This window comes from Athene cunicularia (genome assembly GCF_003259725.1).
Source record: "Athene cunicularia isolate RWA chromosome 3 unlocalized genomic scaffold, athCun1 chr3_part1, whole genome shotgun sequence".
Lineage (NCBI taxonomy): Eukaryota > Metazoa > Chordata > Aves > Strigiformes > Strigidae > Athene > Athene cunicularia.
Genome location: NW_020799097.1, coordinates 82,669,033 through 82,686,190, shown reverse-complemented (window position 1 = coordinate 82,686,190; position 17,158 = coordinate 82,669,033). Strand labels below are relative to the sequence as shown.

General features: G+C 40.5%; 1 protein-coding gene across 1 annotated transcript in view; it reads right to left on the bottom strand.

Moving 5' to 3' along the window:
* Positions 1–7,225: 7,225 nt before the first annotated feature.
* Positions 7,226–17,158, bottom strand: part of EDARADD (EDAR associated death domain) — a 27,235-nt gene continuing 17,302 nt past the window's right edge. The window contains exons 5-6 of the mRNA XM_026845599.1: positions 14,841–14,886; positions 7,226–12,362 (exon numbers count right to left, since the gene is read on the bottom strand). Of these exons, the coding sequence (XP_026701400.1) occupies positions 11,986–12,362; positions 14,841–14,886 (423 nt within the window). The 3' untranslated portion in view covers positions 7,226–11,985. The remainder of the gene's footprint in view (positions 12,363–14,840; positions 14,887–17,158) is intronic.

Sequence of the window (17,158 nt, the reverse complement as noted above, 5' to 3'; positions counted from 1 at the left end):
CAGGCAGCGGCCGGCACCTTCCGCCCGGGGCCGGCGTGACTGCGCTCTGCTCGCCCGGCAAGGCGCCTGACACCGCGGGGCTGTTTAAGCACCGTTTTACATTGAGCCTCTGTATCTGTGTGACCGAGTCTAATAGTGACAAGGAACAGTTTAGGCAGATATTTTGCTCGCTCAGTGTGTTGTCAGCATAACCGGGTTGGATAGAGTTGGGTACAAGCACCTGTGTAATTGTAGCACCCTTCAGTTGTAAACTGCTGACCGCAGCACAGCCCGTGCTAGTAACAGTTAAAGCCCCCACAAAAATCTGGGAAAATTGAACTAAATTGATGACCAGGCACTTTGACCCCTTCTCACGTATTCAGCCAGGTGGCTGAACAAACACCACTTCATTGGATAGAAAAAGAAAGGCACAACCAAGGACTGTTTTGAGCCTGCCTGTGATTTCTTGCTAGAGAAGCTGCTATGTTTGCTCCCTTCTTCCTGCAGTAAATGCCTCATCTTACATCTGCCTTTCTCCTTCCCTGCCGGCAGCGGGGCTGCCTCCGAACTGTGCCAGCCCCAGCAGCGTTACAGCCAGCCCCTTCCTTCGGGGGTCCCTCCAGCAGTGCCCCAGCTCCGCTAGCAGCCTTAGCTACGTGCTGCCCTTCGGCTGGCTGCTCCTGCCCCCCCAAGTTCCTCCCGCTTTCCAGCGGCGTGCCACAAAGTCTGTGATTACACGCTATCCTGCTTCCTCAAAGGAGACGTCGAGGAGGCTGAGGGGAGACCTCATCACCCTCTACAACTACCTGAATGGAGGTTTTAGAGAGATGGGGATGAGCCTCTTTAACGAAGTAACAAGCAATCGGACAAGAGGTAAAGGCCTCAAGTCGCACCAGCAAACGTTTAGACTGGATATTAGGAAACATTTCTTTCCAGAAGGGCTTGTTAGGCGTTGGAATGGGCTGCCCAGGGAGGTGGTGGAGTCCCCATCCCTGGAGGTTGGGTCAACATAGCGCTGAGGGATATGGTGTAGTGGGGAACTGTCAGTGTTAGGTTAATGGTTGGACTGGATGATCTTCAAGGTCTTTTCCAACCTAGATGATTCTGTGATTCTGTGACTTGTTAGGCAGACCCTGTCCTTGCTTCCCATCCTACAACCTGTACCTGTCAGGGCAGCAAGTCATTGCCCAGGGTTAGGGTAACAACATACCGAGTCATACTTACTTGGCTCAGTATTTTACACACAGCTGCAATTATAAAATTTCCACCAACTGATGGTGAGCTACTTAAGAAAGAGAAACCCCTTAACTTGGCACAAATGAACACATTTCACGGATCCCTTTTTGTTCAACTCTCCTCCTCTCCACAATACTAAACATCATTATGTAACAGGCTGCTTTTCCTTTTTAGGCCTATCCAGCACTTTCTGTATGAGGTTACTTCTGTTACCACAACCTGGTAAATGAAGAACTCTCTAACGCTCAGTTTAGCATTAGAAAGCAGGTGTTAGTTTATTTGGCACCAGGTGCATGGGAGATCATTCCTCCTATCACAAGGAGGCACATGCACACAAAGGCACACTCCTTATATACAGTAAAAGAAATTAATATTCAATGTTATTTCCAAGAAGTAACAGCCTATTTCCAGCAAATCTAATGCATAAGTTAATACATTGCACAATTGCAGAAGGGTGTCTGGTGGTCATTTTGAGGCAAAGACCTTAACTCAATTTGCCTATATACTGTAACTCCCAGTTTGGATTGTTCTTTGGTACGCAGCCCCACTTACCCTGTTTACACAAAGTTTATACAAAGAGGGCCTGTCACAGTTTGGGTTGATCCTTGATATTTGTCTGTCTGACATGCAGACTCCCTTACCCTGTCTGTATATCTTGAAAGCAGACATCTGCACAGCTGCTGGCTTAGTCAGCTTATCCCAAAGACTGTTTGCACAAGGGCTGTTTTTTTCTTTTTTACAACATATCCCCCCTTGGAGACTTGTAAGATTTTCTCAGGAGTCTCATCCTTATAATAATAATAATAATAATAATACCTATCCTGTTTGATCAGTTTGCACAGATTATTTACAAATTGGGCGATTATAGGGACACACTAAATCATGATATAACATAAAATGCACATGGCTACTATCCTTAAAATAGTCACAAACAGTTCCTTAAGACACTGCAGATTGCTAATTCCATATATTTTCCTCAATGGTCCTCTTAGCACAACCTATGCAGATTCCTATAACAACTATAATTATCACTATATAAATTATTCCTTCCAACAATGTGACTAACCATTTTTTTAGAGGCTATCCACCTAATCCTTGGAGGATTTTGTGGAGCCAAATATTTTCTGCTGTATCTCTGATTGCTCTCCTATCTTCTGCTACTTTTCTCATTCTAATTGTTCTTGCAGGTTATCAGTGATGTTTGGGATGTGGATACAGCAGTGATCCTTGTCTAATTTAAGATATCTACACACCTCTTGTTCTTTAATAGCAAGTAGAAGCCTAGCCTATTTTGTAAAGTCATTTAATTAGCCTAGTCCTCAGGATCCAAATCTGTCCCCTTCCATGATGTTTTCACACAATCTTTCATAAAAGGCAGAGGGGTCCTCACTTTTACCTTGCACCACCTGATATAGTTCTGCAAGGTTTTTAGGTCTGGGTATCCCACATTTTATTTCATACAGTATCAACTGTTGATAACTGTTTATTCTTCAATCTGCCTGCCCCTGTATTTAGATTCCAGTCTGTCTCTTGTGCTGGCATAAAACAATCTGAACCATCCCTTGTATTTAGCCTCTCATCCTCCTCCTGAGCTTTTTCCAGCACCATTCTCTTTTCCTTAGGCAGGACCCAGCAGACTTCTTCCAGTTTATTAAATCTGATACTGAAAAGGGCACCTTTACCTAAGAGGTCCATCCATTCCTACCGCTTGCCTGAGAGGGGCTTGTATGTTCTGAACATTTCCCCACCTTGTCCTACCCACCACTGGACTGAAACCTTCCTCCTTGTTGAAACTATCCCAGTCACTATACCTCTGCTCCCTTTGCCTTCTGTTCACTCCCCTTTCACCCTGTGCTGCCATTTCCTGCTCATTTCTCCTTTGCATCACCTGCTGATGCTACATGCTGAACAACAATGCTGAGATTTCTTATTTTCTGCCTCTAGTACCAATACACCACTTTCACTTACAATCAAACCACATTCCTTACGTACATCATAATTATCCCATAATGCAAAGAACAAATTTATCTATGGCATCTCATCCCATTTTCCCATTCCACTGGCAAAACAACATTAATTGTAACATGGTATTATACTTTAAGGTCCCATTCTTTGGCCACTTTTCTTGATCTTCTAAAATGTACGTTCACCACCAATGATTACAGTAATCAATTAATTGTTTCCTGGTAAGGGGATCACTTCTTACATCTTTCCAATGTTTTAATATACATCCTTGAGGACTCCTTTAAAATACCGCCCTCAGACCCCTTAGATGATTGACTGGACTCCATATTAGAACAGAACAAACAAGTTACATGCACAGAAACTACAATATCTAACAAAACCAAAACATACAAATTACAGTTACGAACTCGACAGTAACCAGTACCCTGGCTGGCACTCTGCGTCCAAACAAGCCTGGTTGATTTTCCATCAAGACCCCATTAAATCCCTTACAGTCCGTTCCAGCAGGAAAGCATTGCCTGGGTGTATCTTTTAGTAATGCCTTAACAAATCCCAGGGGTCTTGCTCTGAACTCACTGGATCAGGGGATTGGAGGATCTCCCCAAGAAACCTTCAGTGGTGCTGGAGTCCTCACGATCCTGTGGCTCCCTTGTGTGTCAAAACCAATGTACCATCTGGGTGACAAAACTGTTTCCAAAATCTGTAGATGAAGAACTCTCTAACGCTCAGTTTAGCATTAGAAAGCAGGAATTACTTTATTGTAATAGATGTATGTAACATCTATGTTACAGACCCATGGGGGATCATTCCTCCTATCACGCACACTGAAAAAGAAAGGCACACTCCTTATATACAGTAAAATAAATGAATATTCATATATTTCCAAGAAGTAGCTGCCTATTTACAGGAAATCTAATACATATGTTAATACATTGCACAAGCGTACTAAAATTGGGGAAGGGTGTCTGGTGGTTGTTTTGAGACAAAGACCTTAACTCAGTTTGCCCATATACTGTAACTCCCAGTTTGGATTGTTCTTTGGCACGCTGCCCCACTTACCCTGTTTACACAAAGTTTATACAAAGAGGGCCTGTCACAGTTTGGGTTGATCCTTGACACTTGTCTGTCTGACATGCAGACTCCCTTACCCTGTCTGTATCTCTTGAAAGCAGACATCTGCACAGCTGCTGGCTTAGTCAGCTTATCCCAAAGACTGTTTGCACAACATGGACTGTTTTTTTCTTTTTTAGACCACTTTCAGTTTCTCAATGTCCAGATATGTTTATTTACTTCCTAGCCTAGGTACCCAAGCCCAAAGTTATGCTGACTTTAATACAGGGGTACGGTTGGCTGCCCCACTGGCAACATGTGTGCTTTTACAGGTGCATACAGTACCACAATAGCTTCCTAATTACTGATGTTCTTTTGAGATTGGTACAAGACGTCTGTAGTCTGGTAGAGACAAAACTGGCTGTACCACATAAAGTCAAAGGGCCATGTAGCCACGACCATTACAGCTAGTGGCCATCATGAGCTGCCTAGACGAGCAGAGTGAGAACTGAGGCAAGCACGGAGTACAGCACTCAGCTGACCATCAGCTTTTAGGACTTTCTGAGACAGAGGTCACAATTGCACCATCTTACTGAGTAAGCAGACCATGAATTTGCCCAATTCATTTTTAGGTCAATGACACCAATTTTGGGCCTCCACAACAAGATCCATGGCAGTATGTAGTGTATTTTAATAAATAGCTGTCTGAATATCCTGCAAGAAAAATCCCGTCCAGAAACAGAAGCTTCTCCCCACTGTACATACTGCTTATACAGCAATGCACCACTAGGACCATTCAGTATTAATAACCCCCAATGGCTCCCTGCAGGTCTCATCAAGAGACCTTAACAGGCTGGTAACAGATCAAACATACGGGTTATGACAAGTTTGCTTCTTCTCCCTCAAAGCTGATGTATATACACATTATCTAGCTTTGCAGTGAAACAGTTAAAGTAAACTACTAGCCCCCCTTAAGAAATTTGCCCAGGGGAAGTTAATCTCAGCTAATCATTTTTATGTTGTTGTGTGGTACCAGAATAACTGTAATTGCTTCCTCTAGTTAATACAGTACTAAAGGCCACAGGGGTAAAGCCTCTAGCACACTGTACTGTTCAGAAATGTTATGTGTAAGGACTTCCTATGATCTCAAAAGCATGACATTGTTGTGTCTCCCATAGCTTTAGTGGAGCTGTTTGTGCATTACAGAATTTACAGATATTGTTCCCCGAGTTTCTTTGAAAGGCTTTAGATTCAAAGTGGACATGAATCACCACTTCCTGGTACACTAACCTTGAAATTTCAGTTGACAGCCCAGCTGTTTCAGCCATTACTTAGTTACAAGTTAATCAGTGGCCTGCCATTCCTCTTCCTTGATACCTCAATCCTCAGCTCCAGTGATCATTCAGATCTTCCAGTTTTCAGTTTAAAGCCTAAAGGCACAAATCTTAAAAATCACAGGGAACAAAATAAAGTCTTTTTTTTTAAACGGCTTACCCATTCAAACGCTTAAAATGTTACTGCTACTTCAGAAACTAGTAAGTAGTCTATTTTTTTGTTGCAGTGCCTGCTTTTTAAAGCAGAAGGTTGACGAGAAGCATAAAAGCAAATGGGATACAGGTTAGGTATGAGGGCCAAAGGACAAATGAGTTACAGAGAAGTCACTGGTCCTTTTGAAAACCTACTATAGGTCATATAACCCTTAAAACATACTTGCCCCTTCTTTTTTAAATCAGTGACACTACATTCTAGGATTCTGAAATCAGTCAGGATCACTTCTTCATTTGCACTGCAATAGATACTAGAGCAAACTTGTGCCTGTGCCTGCCCTCTCTGCCCCCCAATAGATGATTGTGCCATGGTCTACACAAGCATAGTACCTCAGTCCCTACCTATCTAGGGAGATAAAAATCAAGAAACACCACACATCTGTGCAAAACAAAAACCTGTCCGATCTTCTCCAAACCAGAGACTGTGACCAAACCCCAAATCCTTTGGACTAGACCTTCACACCTTAGCTACACCATCATCCCCATTGCAGTTGCCTTTGGATCGCCCTGTTGGGTCTCTGAAGTTACAGACGGGCTCACTTGCCCTCAGTGTTGCTGCATTTTCAAGGGAGAAATGCGAGGGCTATAGTATCACCTCTCACCACAAGATGGTAGGTGTTTTCTGATGGTTAGAGGGGAATAGGCTTTTAATAGACCTTTGAGTTGGTGAACACCTCAGCTTCAGAGAAAGTAGAGACAAAAGTAAATTAGGACAAAAAAAATCTAATAAACTCTTTATGGGATTGTGAATGAACTGCAGCTTAAGAGGAGTATGGGATGCTCACATATGTTGTGCACAAACATGAAAAAAACCCCTCAGCTTAGTCTCAAGATATTATTGCTAGCATGATGTTTTGTCTGACCCTTTCTTATTCATATCCTGGCTATTCCTGTTAAGAAAATTTTTAGTTGTGTGAATGTGTTTTAAGTCATCAACAACATGAAACTGGTTATTTTTGGAGACAAAAAGCATTCCCAAACTAAGTACTGCATAATTTTGAAGCAAACTTTAAAAAAAGCACCTTCATATGGATACATAAAGTTGTGTGTCTACCTCATGCTGTACACAGATGCACAGAACACATTTATTACCCAAGTTACTAACACATTTGTCCTTGGTTTTGGAACTTTCTCAAAAAAAGTTGAAAGATGCACTTGTAAATAAGATTTTTCAGTCAAGGAAACTATTTCAAGGAAAGAGAAAGTTAACACCATAGACATTACTTCTCACCAATTATTTGACAGAAGCTACTTCTTTCTCATCTCTTCTCCGATTTTAATCTTCATCTTCACAGCACTGTGAAGGCCCACAAACAAAGCCTGAACAAGCCCAACTCAACAATACTCTCATGTCGGAGTTCAAACAGGCCAAAGCCAACCTTGCTGATCCCATTCTAATGAGACTTGTGGTGATGTGGAAGTTCTGGACACAATTTATGCGATCAGTGTGATCAAGTTAATGCCACTTTATTAAAGGATACACAGCAATTTATAAACTACCATAAAGCACACGCACAGCTACTTAATTGCTAATAGGCTAAAACTACTTGTCCATGCGCCCTTTTGCCCTCTATGATTGGTCCCGTTGTAGTGTCCATGCGCCGTTCTTCTGTTAGGCAAACATCTTGCTTTCCACAGTTCAGCTTTCTTAACTTTTTGCAACGCACACAGTTTCTCAGCCCCTTGGCCTTGCAGGTGTTCTTCACAACAGCTACAGCCTGTTGTTACAGTGGGGCCACTCGGTCTAGTTCACTCATAATACGTCTGTTGTTTTCCAGCCATTCCACAGACTTGCACTGCTTTATCTTTCTCACATTTAAGATTCTCATGTGACTCATTACCACAATAACAAATAAACATTTACCCCAACGGACCTGCCTTTGAAATCAAGAATCACCATTTTACAAAGGTAAAATACAGAGATCAAACCAACTAGTAAGTCTGCCCAGCTGTTCAGTTGCCCTCGCCCCAACAGAGGGCACATGCAAGCCTTTCCCAGGTATGTCAGCTCCTCTTTGCCATCTGTTTCTTGTAAGATGGAGTCAGTCCCAGTCCTTGGCTAAGATACAGGCCCACAAATACTACAGACTCCACCCTTCCAAATAAATTCTTCTTAGTGCTCACCATATTCAGCCTGTCTGACCAGTAGATCCATACCTTGCCTGCTCAGCTACAGCTAACAACTAATCATAGTCATGCAGTCAGGACTAGCTGAACTCAGCAGCATAGGAAAGCACTTTACTAAAACAGGCAACAAGCTCAAGTCCTCATTTAATGGTGCTCTGCCCTACTGTGCAAAACTAACCCAAAACTTAAGACTTACAACATATATTGAAATTAGTTATGAAAAACTAACTGCTTTTCCTTCATGGACACAGGACATGATATGCTGCAAAAATTACAGGAGTAGGCTGCTCTTTAAACTGTTATAAATGCCATTTACATTCTTTGACTTTGTTTAAACAATTCTGCTGCCTGACAAATAACTTCCAAATATGTCTGGCAACAAGTCAACAGTCACCCAACTTAAACCACATTAAGGCAAAATTTACATTTTTTTCCACTTCCCAACAGCTTCACTTGGAATTATGGGAGGCAGTCAGTTTGAGACTGTGAAGAATATGCAGTCTCTTGCACAAAGCACTGTCCAAACTGAACTACAGCTTTCCATTATTCAGTAGTGATTCATGAAGACGTATGGTTTAGTTTCTGTACAACTTACTTCCAAACAAGTACCCAGGGCCATGCTGACTACCCTGTCCTCTATGGCAGGCTTCCAAAGGACAGCCCCAAACCCCTTTTGCTTTCCTCTCCGCAGAAGAAAAGGAAGTGCATGCAGTGAATAAGGCAACTGGATACTGTCACTATTTTGTTGGGGATGCCCCACAGTTGGCCTCACAGCAAAACTAGGGGCTCTGGGAGCACAGAACTGTACCTTTGCTGTTGAAGAATGGTTATAAGGCTCACCATGTCTTAAACAGAGCTGCAGGAAAGAAAGAATATAGTGGTTTGGATATTTTCATAGAAGCTAAAGTGGGTGGAAGGGGCCACTGTGACCATCCTGCAGGCACAGACACGGCAGCCAAAGAACTGGAAATCCCTGAAGGGAAAGAGAGCCTCATACAGGAATAGGAGAAAGATATAATGGAACAAAACTGATAGTCTAGTAGAGCCTTTTCAGTGTCCATGGGATTCTCTAACGTTCATTATCAGATTGGTTATTAATTCTGGAAGAGTTTACTCAATGTCGGTTTCATAGCTCTCTAGAACTCCACTGCAAATGTCTACGTAAACATCTTTGTTCATCATCTTATCAAAATGATAAAACTCATTTTTCATATGGAAAAGATAAGTGCATCTTCCTTACTTGAACAGCAGTATCTGCTGAAAACACAGATGCTTTAAGATGCCATGAATCTTGTATTTAAGATGTTTTTTTACACAGCACAACCAGTTGACAGTTCAGTGGTTCCAAACAAACTGGTGAGAAGGAAAATGGCTGTTTTCCTAGATGTAATAAAACCAAATACAATAAAGTCAAATATTGATAATCTGTATTTCTTCTAAAAACAGTATACATTATAACAGAAGACAGAAGAATAAACTGAACACTCAGACCCAATATCTTGTAAACAGATACAAAACTTAAAAAGTGTGTACATCTCAATTCATGCCATACAAAGAGTAAAAAAAAAATATTTCAAGTATACTAATGAGTAATCCAGTGTGTGATGAAGTTTAAGGCTAACATTTTCAACCTTCAGTGAATTTATACAGAATCCATCTATGAACTCTCAGAAGCAGCTTTATTTCCATCAGATGTGAATTCTTGCAGCTGATATTGACTTTCCAAGAGTTTCATGGGATCAGAACTCATTTCCACAAGACAACAACATTTCTTCAAAATGTTCAAAATGTCCTGTTTAGCCAGAAAACAGGAAAAGGGGTAGATTCAGTTGAACATCTTGATTCTGAAATGCTGCTGCATCATTTCACATTCCCATTGAGTCTTAGGTGAGGGCTCCAGCTCTTTAATGGACTGGATCTATCAAAGCAGAGCATCCTATACCACACATCTACAGCTGTGGTATGTTATGGGAGAGAAAAGCTGTTGACATACATGCCAGCACTCAGCACAACTTAATACATAGACACATGATCCTAAATCATGTATATAGTGGGCCCAAGGTATGGGGATTATGTTGGACAAGCTGCATAATGAGCTATTTGCACATACACAGTGGATGCCTCTGTAGGAATTCAAACTAGCAGGCAGCCCAGACACCACAGGAGTCCTCAAAGCTGATTCTAGAGCTCCTAACTAAAGACAAAACATTATTTGAAAAAGTTACAGTTGAAAGAAATCTATCAGAAAACTCCTGTTCCTAGAAGAAGAACATGAAACATTTGAACAGCAGCCCCAACAAGATACAACAGTACTATTTCCTCTTTAAAAATATGGCTAGAAAACTTACTGTTCTAAAGAGTAGCAGCTTTTTTGAGGAATGGCTAAAAAAAGTTATTACAAAGTCCAGTCTTCTACAAGCTTTTAAAAAAATAAGTCAAACCTCAAATTTAGGTCAGTCTTTTCACCTTGAAACTAGATCTTCAGCTTCTTGAAGTTACTAAAATAAAGCTAATTGATGTCACCTCAGAACTAGTGCCTGACATTGAAAATGTTAGCCTCTACTTCAAGCTTCTCTGTAACCGTATCTCACTATCTATAGCATAGTATTACTAAAGGTCTCTTTTCATTCTCTTACAGTAAGAAACTCAGTATACAGCATTAGACTTCCCTCAGCTTTGCTACTAATTCATAGTTATTTCTATTCAAGAAAAGTAAACAGTGCATCAACCTGTACCCCCTTCTAGTTTTGCCCCATATCTTGACATACTCTTCACCAGTTCTTTGGTATATACACCTATGTACATATTAGTATTGTCTGAGATGCTTTTAGTAAGGGTAACAACCAGAAGTACTTTTAAGTTACAAAATTCTTGTTTGTGGTATTATAGCTATAAGTACTTTATACATCTTATTATATGACTGATTTTTCAGGATTTTTTAAAAAAGATTAGAACACAGAAGAATAGTAGGAAAAGTACCAATTTCTAAAATATTTAAAATGTAAACAGTGTAACAGAGAATATGAAAATTCTTTGAGAAACATCAGTCTAAACAACTGTAAGTGCTTTAATAACCATCCATCTGGACCACAGATGAATTCACCTGTTAATTTCCTATTACAGTGGCTTTAATCAATACATAAACTTATGCTAAGTTTCACACAAGTGTGCAACTACTTTGGTGTGGGGCAGAAAATAGGTCAACCCATAGGACTGTAAAGAAAACCATAGCCTGTGAAAAGGGAAGTTATACTCAATACTAAGGATATACTTGTGGGTGAGGCATCAGCTGTCACCTCACACTGCAAAGCCAGAGGCATTTGACACAAACATGTAAGTGCACTCAGAGTGCATATTGTCTTCATAACTTTGGAAAGTAATTTTAAGTATAAAGCATTTTAATTTTTTTGGTCCCTAGTGGTTATGGGCTGGTAAGTCTGAATTGCATGATTTCTTCTATAGTAAATAGATGCCCTATGACATAGTAGTATGCAAATAATTATTTTAATATCTATTCTTGTTTATAAAAGAGATTTGAAGCTTAATTTGCCTGAATGTGATGTTGAACCTCTGAATTAATTGTAACATGCAAATTCAAACCATTGCTTGGAACACTGAGGTGCCAAAAACAGTGTCATAATGCTTAAAAAAAATTTTAAAAGGAAGAAAAAGATAACCCCTCATCTTCTACTAGGTAGAACATATAAAACTGTGGAAGGGCTGCCAGAAAGGCTAGGAGACTTGCCTTCTAATTGTGGCTTTCTCAATAGCAACAGCACACAACTGGCATGGTTCACAACTGCTGCAGTAAAACCAGCGGTATGGCTTTTTCTGCTTTGGAAGCCTACAAACAGCAGCAAATAAACTGGAGGCATTTATAGACTCAAGAACATAACCTGCATTATTCCGTCCACTTTTAGAAGGCACAGAACATATATATGTGTATACAGTACATAAAGCTTACACAGTATACAAACCGTCAGTATGGGCTCTTTCTCTCTTGCAAGGGAAACTTCCCATGTACTAGTAGTGGCAGCTAGTCCCAGAGTTTAACACGTATGGACTAACAACTTTCTTTGACCTAGAAGTCATTCTGGTAAGTTCTGTTCCCTCTCTTGGGCCATTCCTCCTCCACCCATTTCAGCAGCACTTTCACAACATCAATTCTCTTATAAAATTTACAGAGATCAATCAGCTGCTCCACAGTCCGGTCACTATTCCGTAGCAAGAACTCCAAGGTGGGACTTTGGGGCTTCTGTTCAAGGAAACACAATTCATCATAAGTCATCCCCCACTTGCTTGCTAAATTTCTCCAGTTCTTCACAGTTGGGTGGCAGGGATCCAGCTTTAGCCTCACTGTGTACAACAAGTCCTCATCATTGAGCATATCGCTGATGGTCGGTGCACGGAATAAGCACAAGGAGCAGGTGCCGTTTTCCTTGCAGGTTTTCTTGAGATCTGCAGTGAAAACCATTACATGGGGAGAAGTTAGGATCTATTGCTGTGGTTTCACTGGAAACAAAAAGTTAAAAGCACAAAGGGTTGAAGACTATTACATTCCTGTGAATCGCTTCTGAAAAAGTCAGAACAGTCACATGTAATGCCTTTCCTTGTGACTTCTCCCTTCACTAGATTCAGGGGCTATAATCAAAAGGACAGTAATTTTGAAAGTACCATATCTGTACTTTTATAGAAAAGGCATGCAATTCAATCCAGTGTGTAAGCTGGGGCATTCCCCTTTTTTGTTTTTGGGAACTACACTGCTTCCTCAAATCTGCCATCACCTCTGCTTACATCACCAGTAGGATTATGTGTGCATTATGTGCATCTTGTATACATGTGTTGTAGGATGAAGGAAAAGGGTTTGCACTTTTGAGCTGCTGCCTTCAAAACAACATGAAATATTTGCACCAGGAGAATCTTTGATGACAGCTGCAAACACATCTAGTACTTCAACACAATGAAAAAGTGGAAATTTTCCTTTGCTTTGTATGGGCTCTTACTATAAAAGCTGTCCCTAGCCTATTTAAAATGTACATTATAGAAGGGAATAAAGTGCATACTCCTCCATGTGTGAGAAAAATAAAAATACCAAGTTGCTGGAAGTAGGTGGTGATATGTTCCAAAATCTGCATCAAATACCAAAAATTGCCATTTAGAGGTTTCCCACACACAACAATTAATATCTCCCCAGCACTGTGAACAATGTGTTTCTATCAGAATATATTACATACTTATAACCTGTAAAAGCATGTAGAAGACAATTCCAGTCGTACTTCTAGTTGAACCCTAATAACAAGACCTTGAACACTGCAGTGGTGTAGGGCACTGTTTAAGCATTTTGGCTGCAGATAAGACCTTAACTCTCTGTGCTCCTTTTTGAAGGCAGGGAGAATTTGGTATCTCCAAAGAAGAGCAGATAATGGATGCAGCCTAGAACCCTTTCTATAGCTTCTGCCCTCCAGCCTCAGTGTACAGCTTGAAATAGGGAAGTAACTGGTCCTACTTGGGACGAAACTCTGAAAAAGGGACACTACAATAAGAAAACTGATATTAATAAGAAGATCGATTAAAAACAACAGGAGTGACACAATTTACAAGTGCTAGATCAGTGATGGTCTGGGAGACCTTAACTGTACCTCTGGCAAAGGGTAAATATGGTACTTAGTGCCACCTACACATACAGACAATAGCATCTGTTAAGGTTAGTTTTTTTTGGTTTTGTGGGTTTTTTAATTTGCAGAAATTACTGTCAGATTGTGTGAAAACTCCAGAAAGACCATCAAATTGTGATTTTTTTTTTATTCTGTATATTAGAGCTTATAAAAGCAACTCGGCTGAATGCAGCTTCTGCATGCACTGTTTTTTGGTTTTAAGGGAAGAACAGGTATATTGTTATTCTTGTAACATTGCTCATCAGCTTGCTTTTTTAGCAGGCCAAAGACAACTTCTGAAGTTTTCAACAAGTAAAGACATGCAGCAACAACACTGCTGCAGACACTAGCTTCATACAAAAGCTCAGATTCCCTGTTAACGGGAAACATGTTCTGGTGACATCTTTGCTCACAGGTATTCCACAGGCCTTGCAGCTGTTCTGTAGAGAAATATGTATGTTCTTGTGCACCCTAAACTCTTGCCGAAGTGAGACAAAACTTGCTTGCTTCACTCTTACCAAGATCTAGTTAGACAAACAAGGCAAAATGAACATAATCCAATCAAAGTTCTGGCTGAGCTCAAAGGGCCAGAGAGCACCCTATCTGAATTTCATCTTATTTTGCTTTGCAAGGATGCCAGAGTAAGTTTTATCATCCAATGGAAGCAGGTCAGAAAGGGTAAAGAAAACACGGGGCACAGTTATAGGTAAACAAAACTAAACCAACCTGCTTCTTGTGCTATACTGAGTGCAGACTATCAAAAGCATTATAAAAAAATCCTGCTTTTCTAAGATACCCTGTGTTAGATACTGATGAGCAAACGATGACCTACCCACCTAATTGCATGATCCTGATGCTACACGATAGGACAAGCTTCTTTACTAACATGGAATTCTCAGCTGTCCACTGTTAGATTAACAGGGCTGTATATCATACACACACACTCCACCTCCAGCAAAGCTCATACAATTATGATACAAGCCCCCACAGTCTACTGCCAGCTTCTGCTCCCTCCCGACAGCTATTTACAATTTCTTCCAAAACTTGATGTACTCGATGTATTTGGAAAGCCCAACTTAGGCATTTTGTATGTTCTGCATTATTGATCACCACCCCCTTAGAACAAAGAGGAAGCTGTAAAGGATACTGCTAATGAAATGAGCTCCACAAGCATTGGCTACCCAGGCAGTTCCTGGTTATGACAAAACAGCAGTTTTTAATAAAGTACTTCCAAAGAAAATCTAGGAATAAAATATGTAGAACAGTAAAGCTGTCATACTACCTGAAAGTGAGTCGTCAGTATGGTTTTGTGTGTCTTTGTCTTCTGGCTACAAAGCGGAAAACAAATATAAATCAAAATAAAACAATGTATTTGAACACCAGAATTCAGCTAATTTAGGAGTGGCAGGAGATTACTTAGAAGAATCCTGAGCTACTTGTAAAGTCATACAGGGAAAATATCTGGTTTTGAGGAATTACTGACTATCTGCAGTCTTTTCAAGCAGAATTTTCATGCTTTTGCTCACAAAACTGCCCTGTTGGTTGTATCCACTGAACAATGTCATCTTTATTAACATTATGGGGTTACATCTTTTGAACAATTTATTCATAAACCCTCAACAGCTGCTCAACAATTCACATGGCTTGATTAAAAAGATTTTTTAAATGCTTTGTAATGAGAAAAATGAGAATTTTGAATTTTGTCTCTAAAATACAGCAGTACAGGGCTGTTTCATTGATCTAGAAAAAGTGGAAGAGCTTTTTGTTTTTTTTACAAGCTTCTTCACACACATAGGATGCTTTTGTAGACAACAGGTGGACTTGAACATTTCTGCTGCCTCACGTCTAACCATCCTCATGTTTGAAGTACACATTCCCTCAGTGACTTTTTGCCTGCTAATATAATGAAATTACTGAGCAGTTTGAGACTGCAACACACGTTGTAACATTCCAATTCTATTTAGAGCAACATCTGAAAACTGGAAGGACCACACCCTTGATCCTAGGACTGCAGGATACTGCAGCTGCCCTTACTATGCGGGTGTGGAGCCAGGTGAAATAGCTTTCTTCTGTTGAGGATTTAAAGATGAAAGCAGAAGGGGATTTTCCCCTTAGATAGCTTCAATAAAGTATTGTTGATTTTCTTTGTATTGCGTCATTCTTCCAAAACTATCACGGCAGGCTTCTTAACATTTTGCAGGCTGTGCATGCAAACGCAAGTCAACTGGGTAACAATATAGTGTAATAAGATACTCTATTCCAGTGGTTCTTATCCTGTGGCCTGCAGACCCCTGGGGGGGCAGCGATGTTGTCACAGAGGGCCTGAGAAGGCTTAAAGCAGGGGTGGGGAACGTCCAGCCTAGAAACTTTTGGTCTGGCCTGTGGCAAGCACCGCACCTCCTTTTCCCACAGCCCCCTCCCCTCAATGCTTCTCTCATATTCAAGACACACAGACACACCCCCCCGCCCTGACACGCTAGTATATTCAGTGCTAGTATGGTTGGTGGGACCAACTTTAACTGGGTGATTTTTTTCTTAAAGACATCTTCTTAACCCAACAGCCCTCTCTAGGGCCACAACAGGGCTGTTCCTCCAAGTGGTGGCCCTGGTCCTGTAACCAAAACTATACAGTGACTAAACACAGACAAATGAGGGAGGAGGAGTGAAGAACTGTAAAAACTTTTAATCAAATTTTAATGTAAAAATGGGCATCAAATTCAGAATCAGCACGTTAAAATACCATAAAATGGGCCATTTGAGCAAGAATAGTGTTGATGCTATTAAATTAATACAAAATCTTTGCAATACAAGATATAATAGGAGTATGTGCATGAACAGATTAACTTATTTCCCCTTCTCCAAATCTGAAAACCCTTCATGAGAAAATTGAAATAAATATTTGATGCAGTCTTGTGCTTTAAATCTTGAAATAACTCTTGATGGTCTGTAGCCACAAAAGGTATTTAAAGGGGATCTGTGGTGAAGCAAAGGTTGAGAACCCTGCTCTATTCCTACCTGCTACACCTTGTTTACTAAGAAATCCACTAAAAATAGAATATAGGCAGTTTCAGTTGATGTGTTGAACATGCATACATTCACTATGCAATTATAAAGAAGGTAAGCTGTCTCCAAAATATTTTAAAACTTTGTTAAGAGACGAAAAATGCATGTGCTGTTTTCAGCATTTCTTTATTCCCTGAAAACTGCAAGATCACACGTGCAACATCAATTCACCTCACAAAATGTCTGCTTTCTGCTCAAGAGAGATGTAACACTGCACATGCCACTTGCAACAGAACTTCAATCCTTGCCACTATCTTCTAGTAGTTTACTTTTCCACTGGCATCACATAAGCTTTCTCTGGACAAAGCTTTTTAAACATGAACTTGGCTTCATGGCAACAGGTGAGCAGCCAAAGTTTAAGAAAAATTAAAATCTGGAGATACTGATTACAGCCACTGTCTCCATTCCCACAAATTCCTTTAAAAGGTAGAACATTATTACTGGGCCCTGAGGAGCAAACTGGGAGAATAAGGAGCTGCCCATCAGCCTCCCCAGAGATCTGTTTCAAAAGTAAACAAGCAAATAAAAACAAAAAAG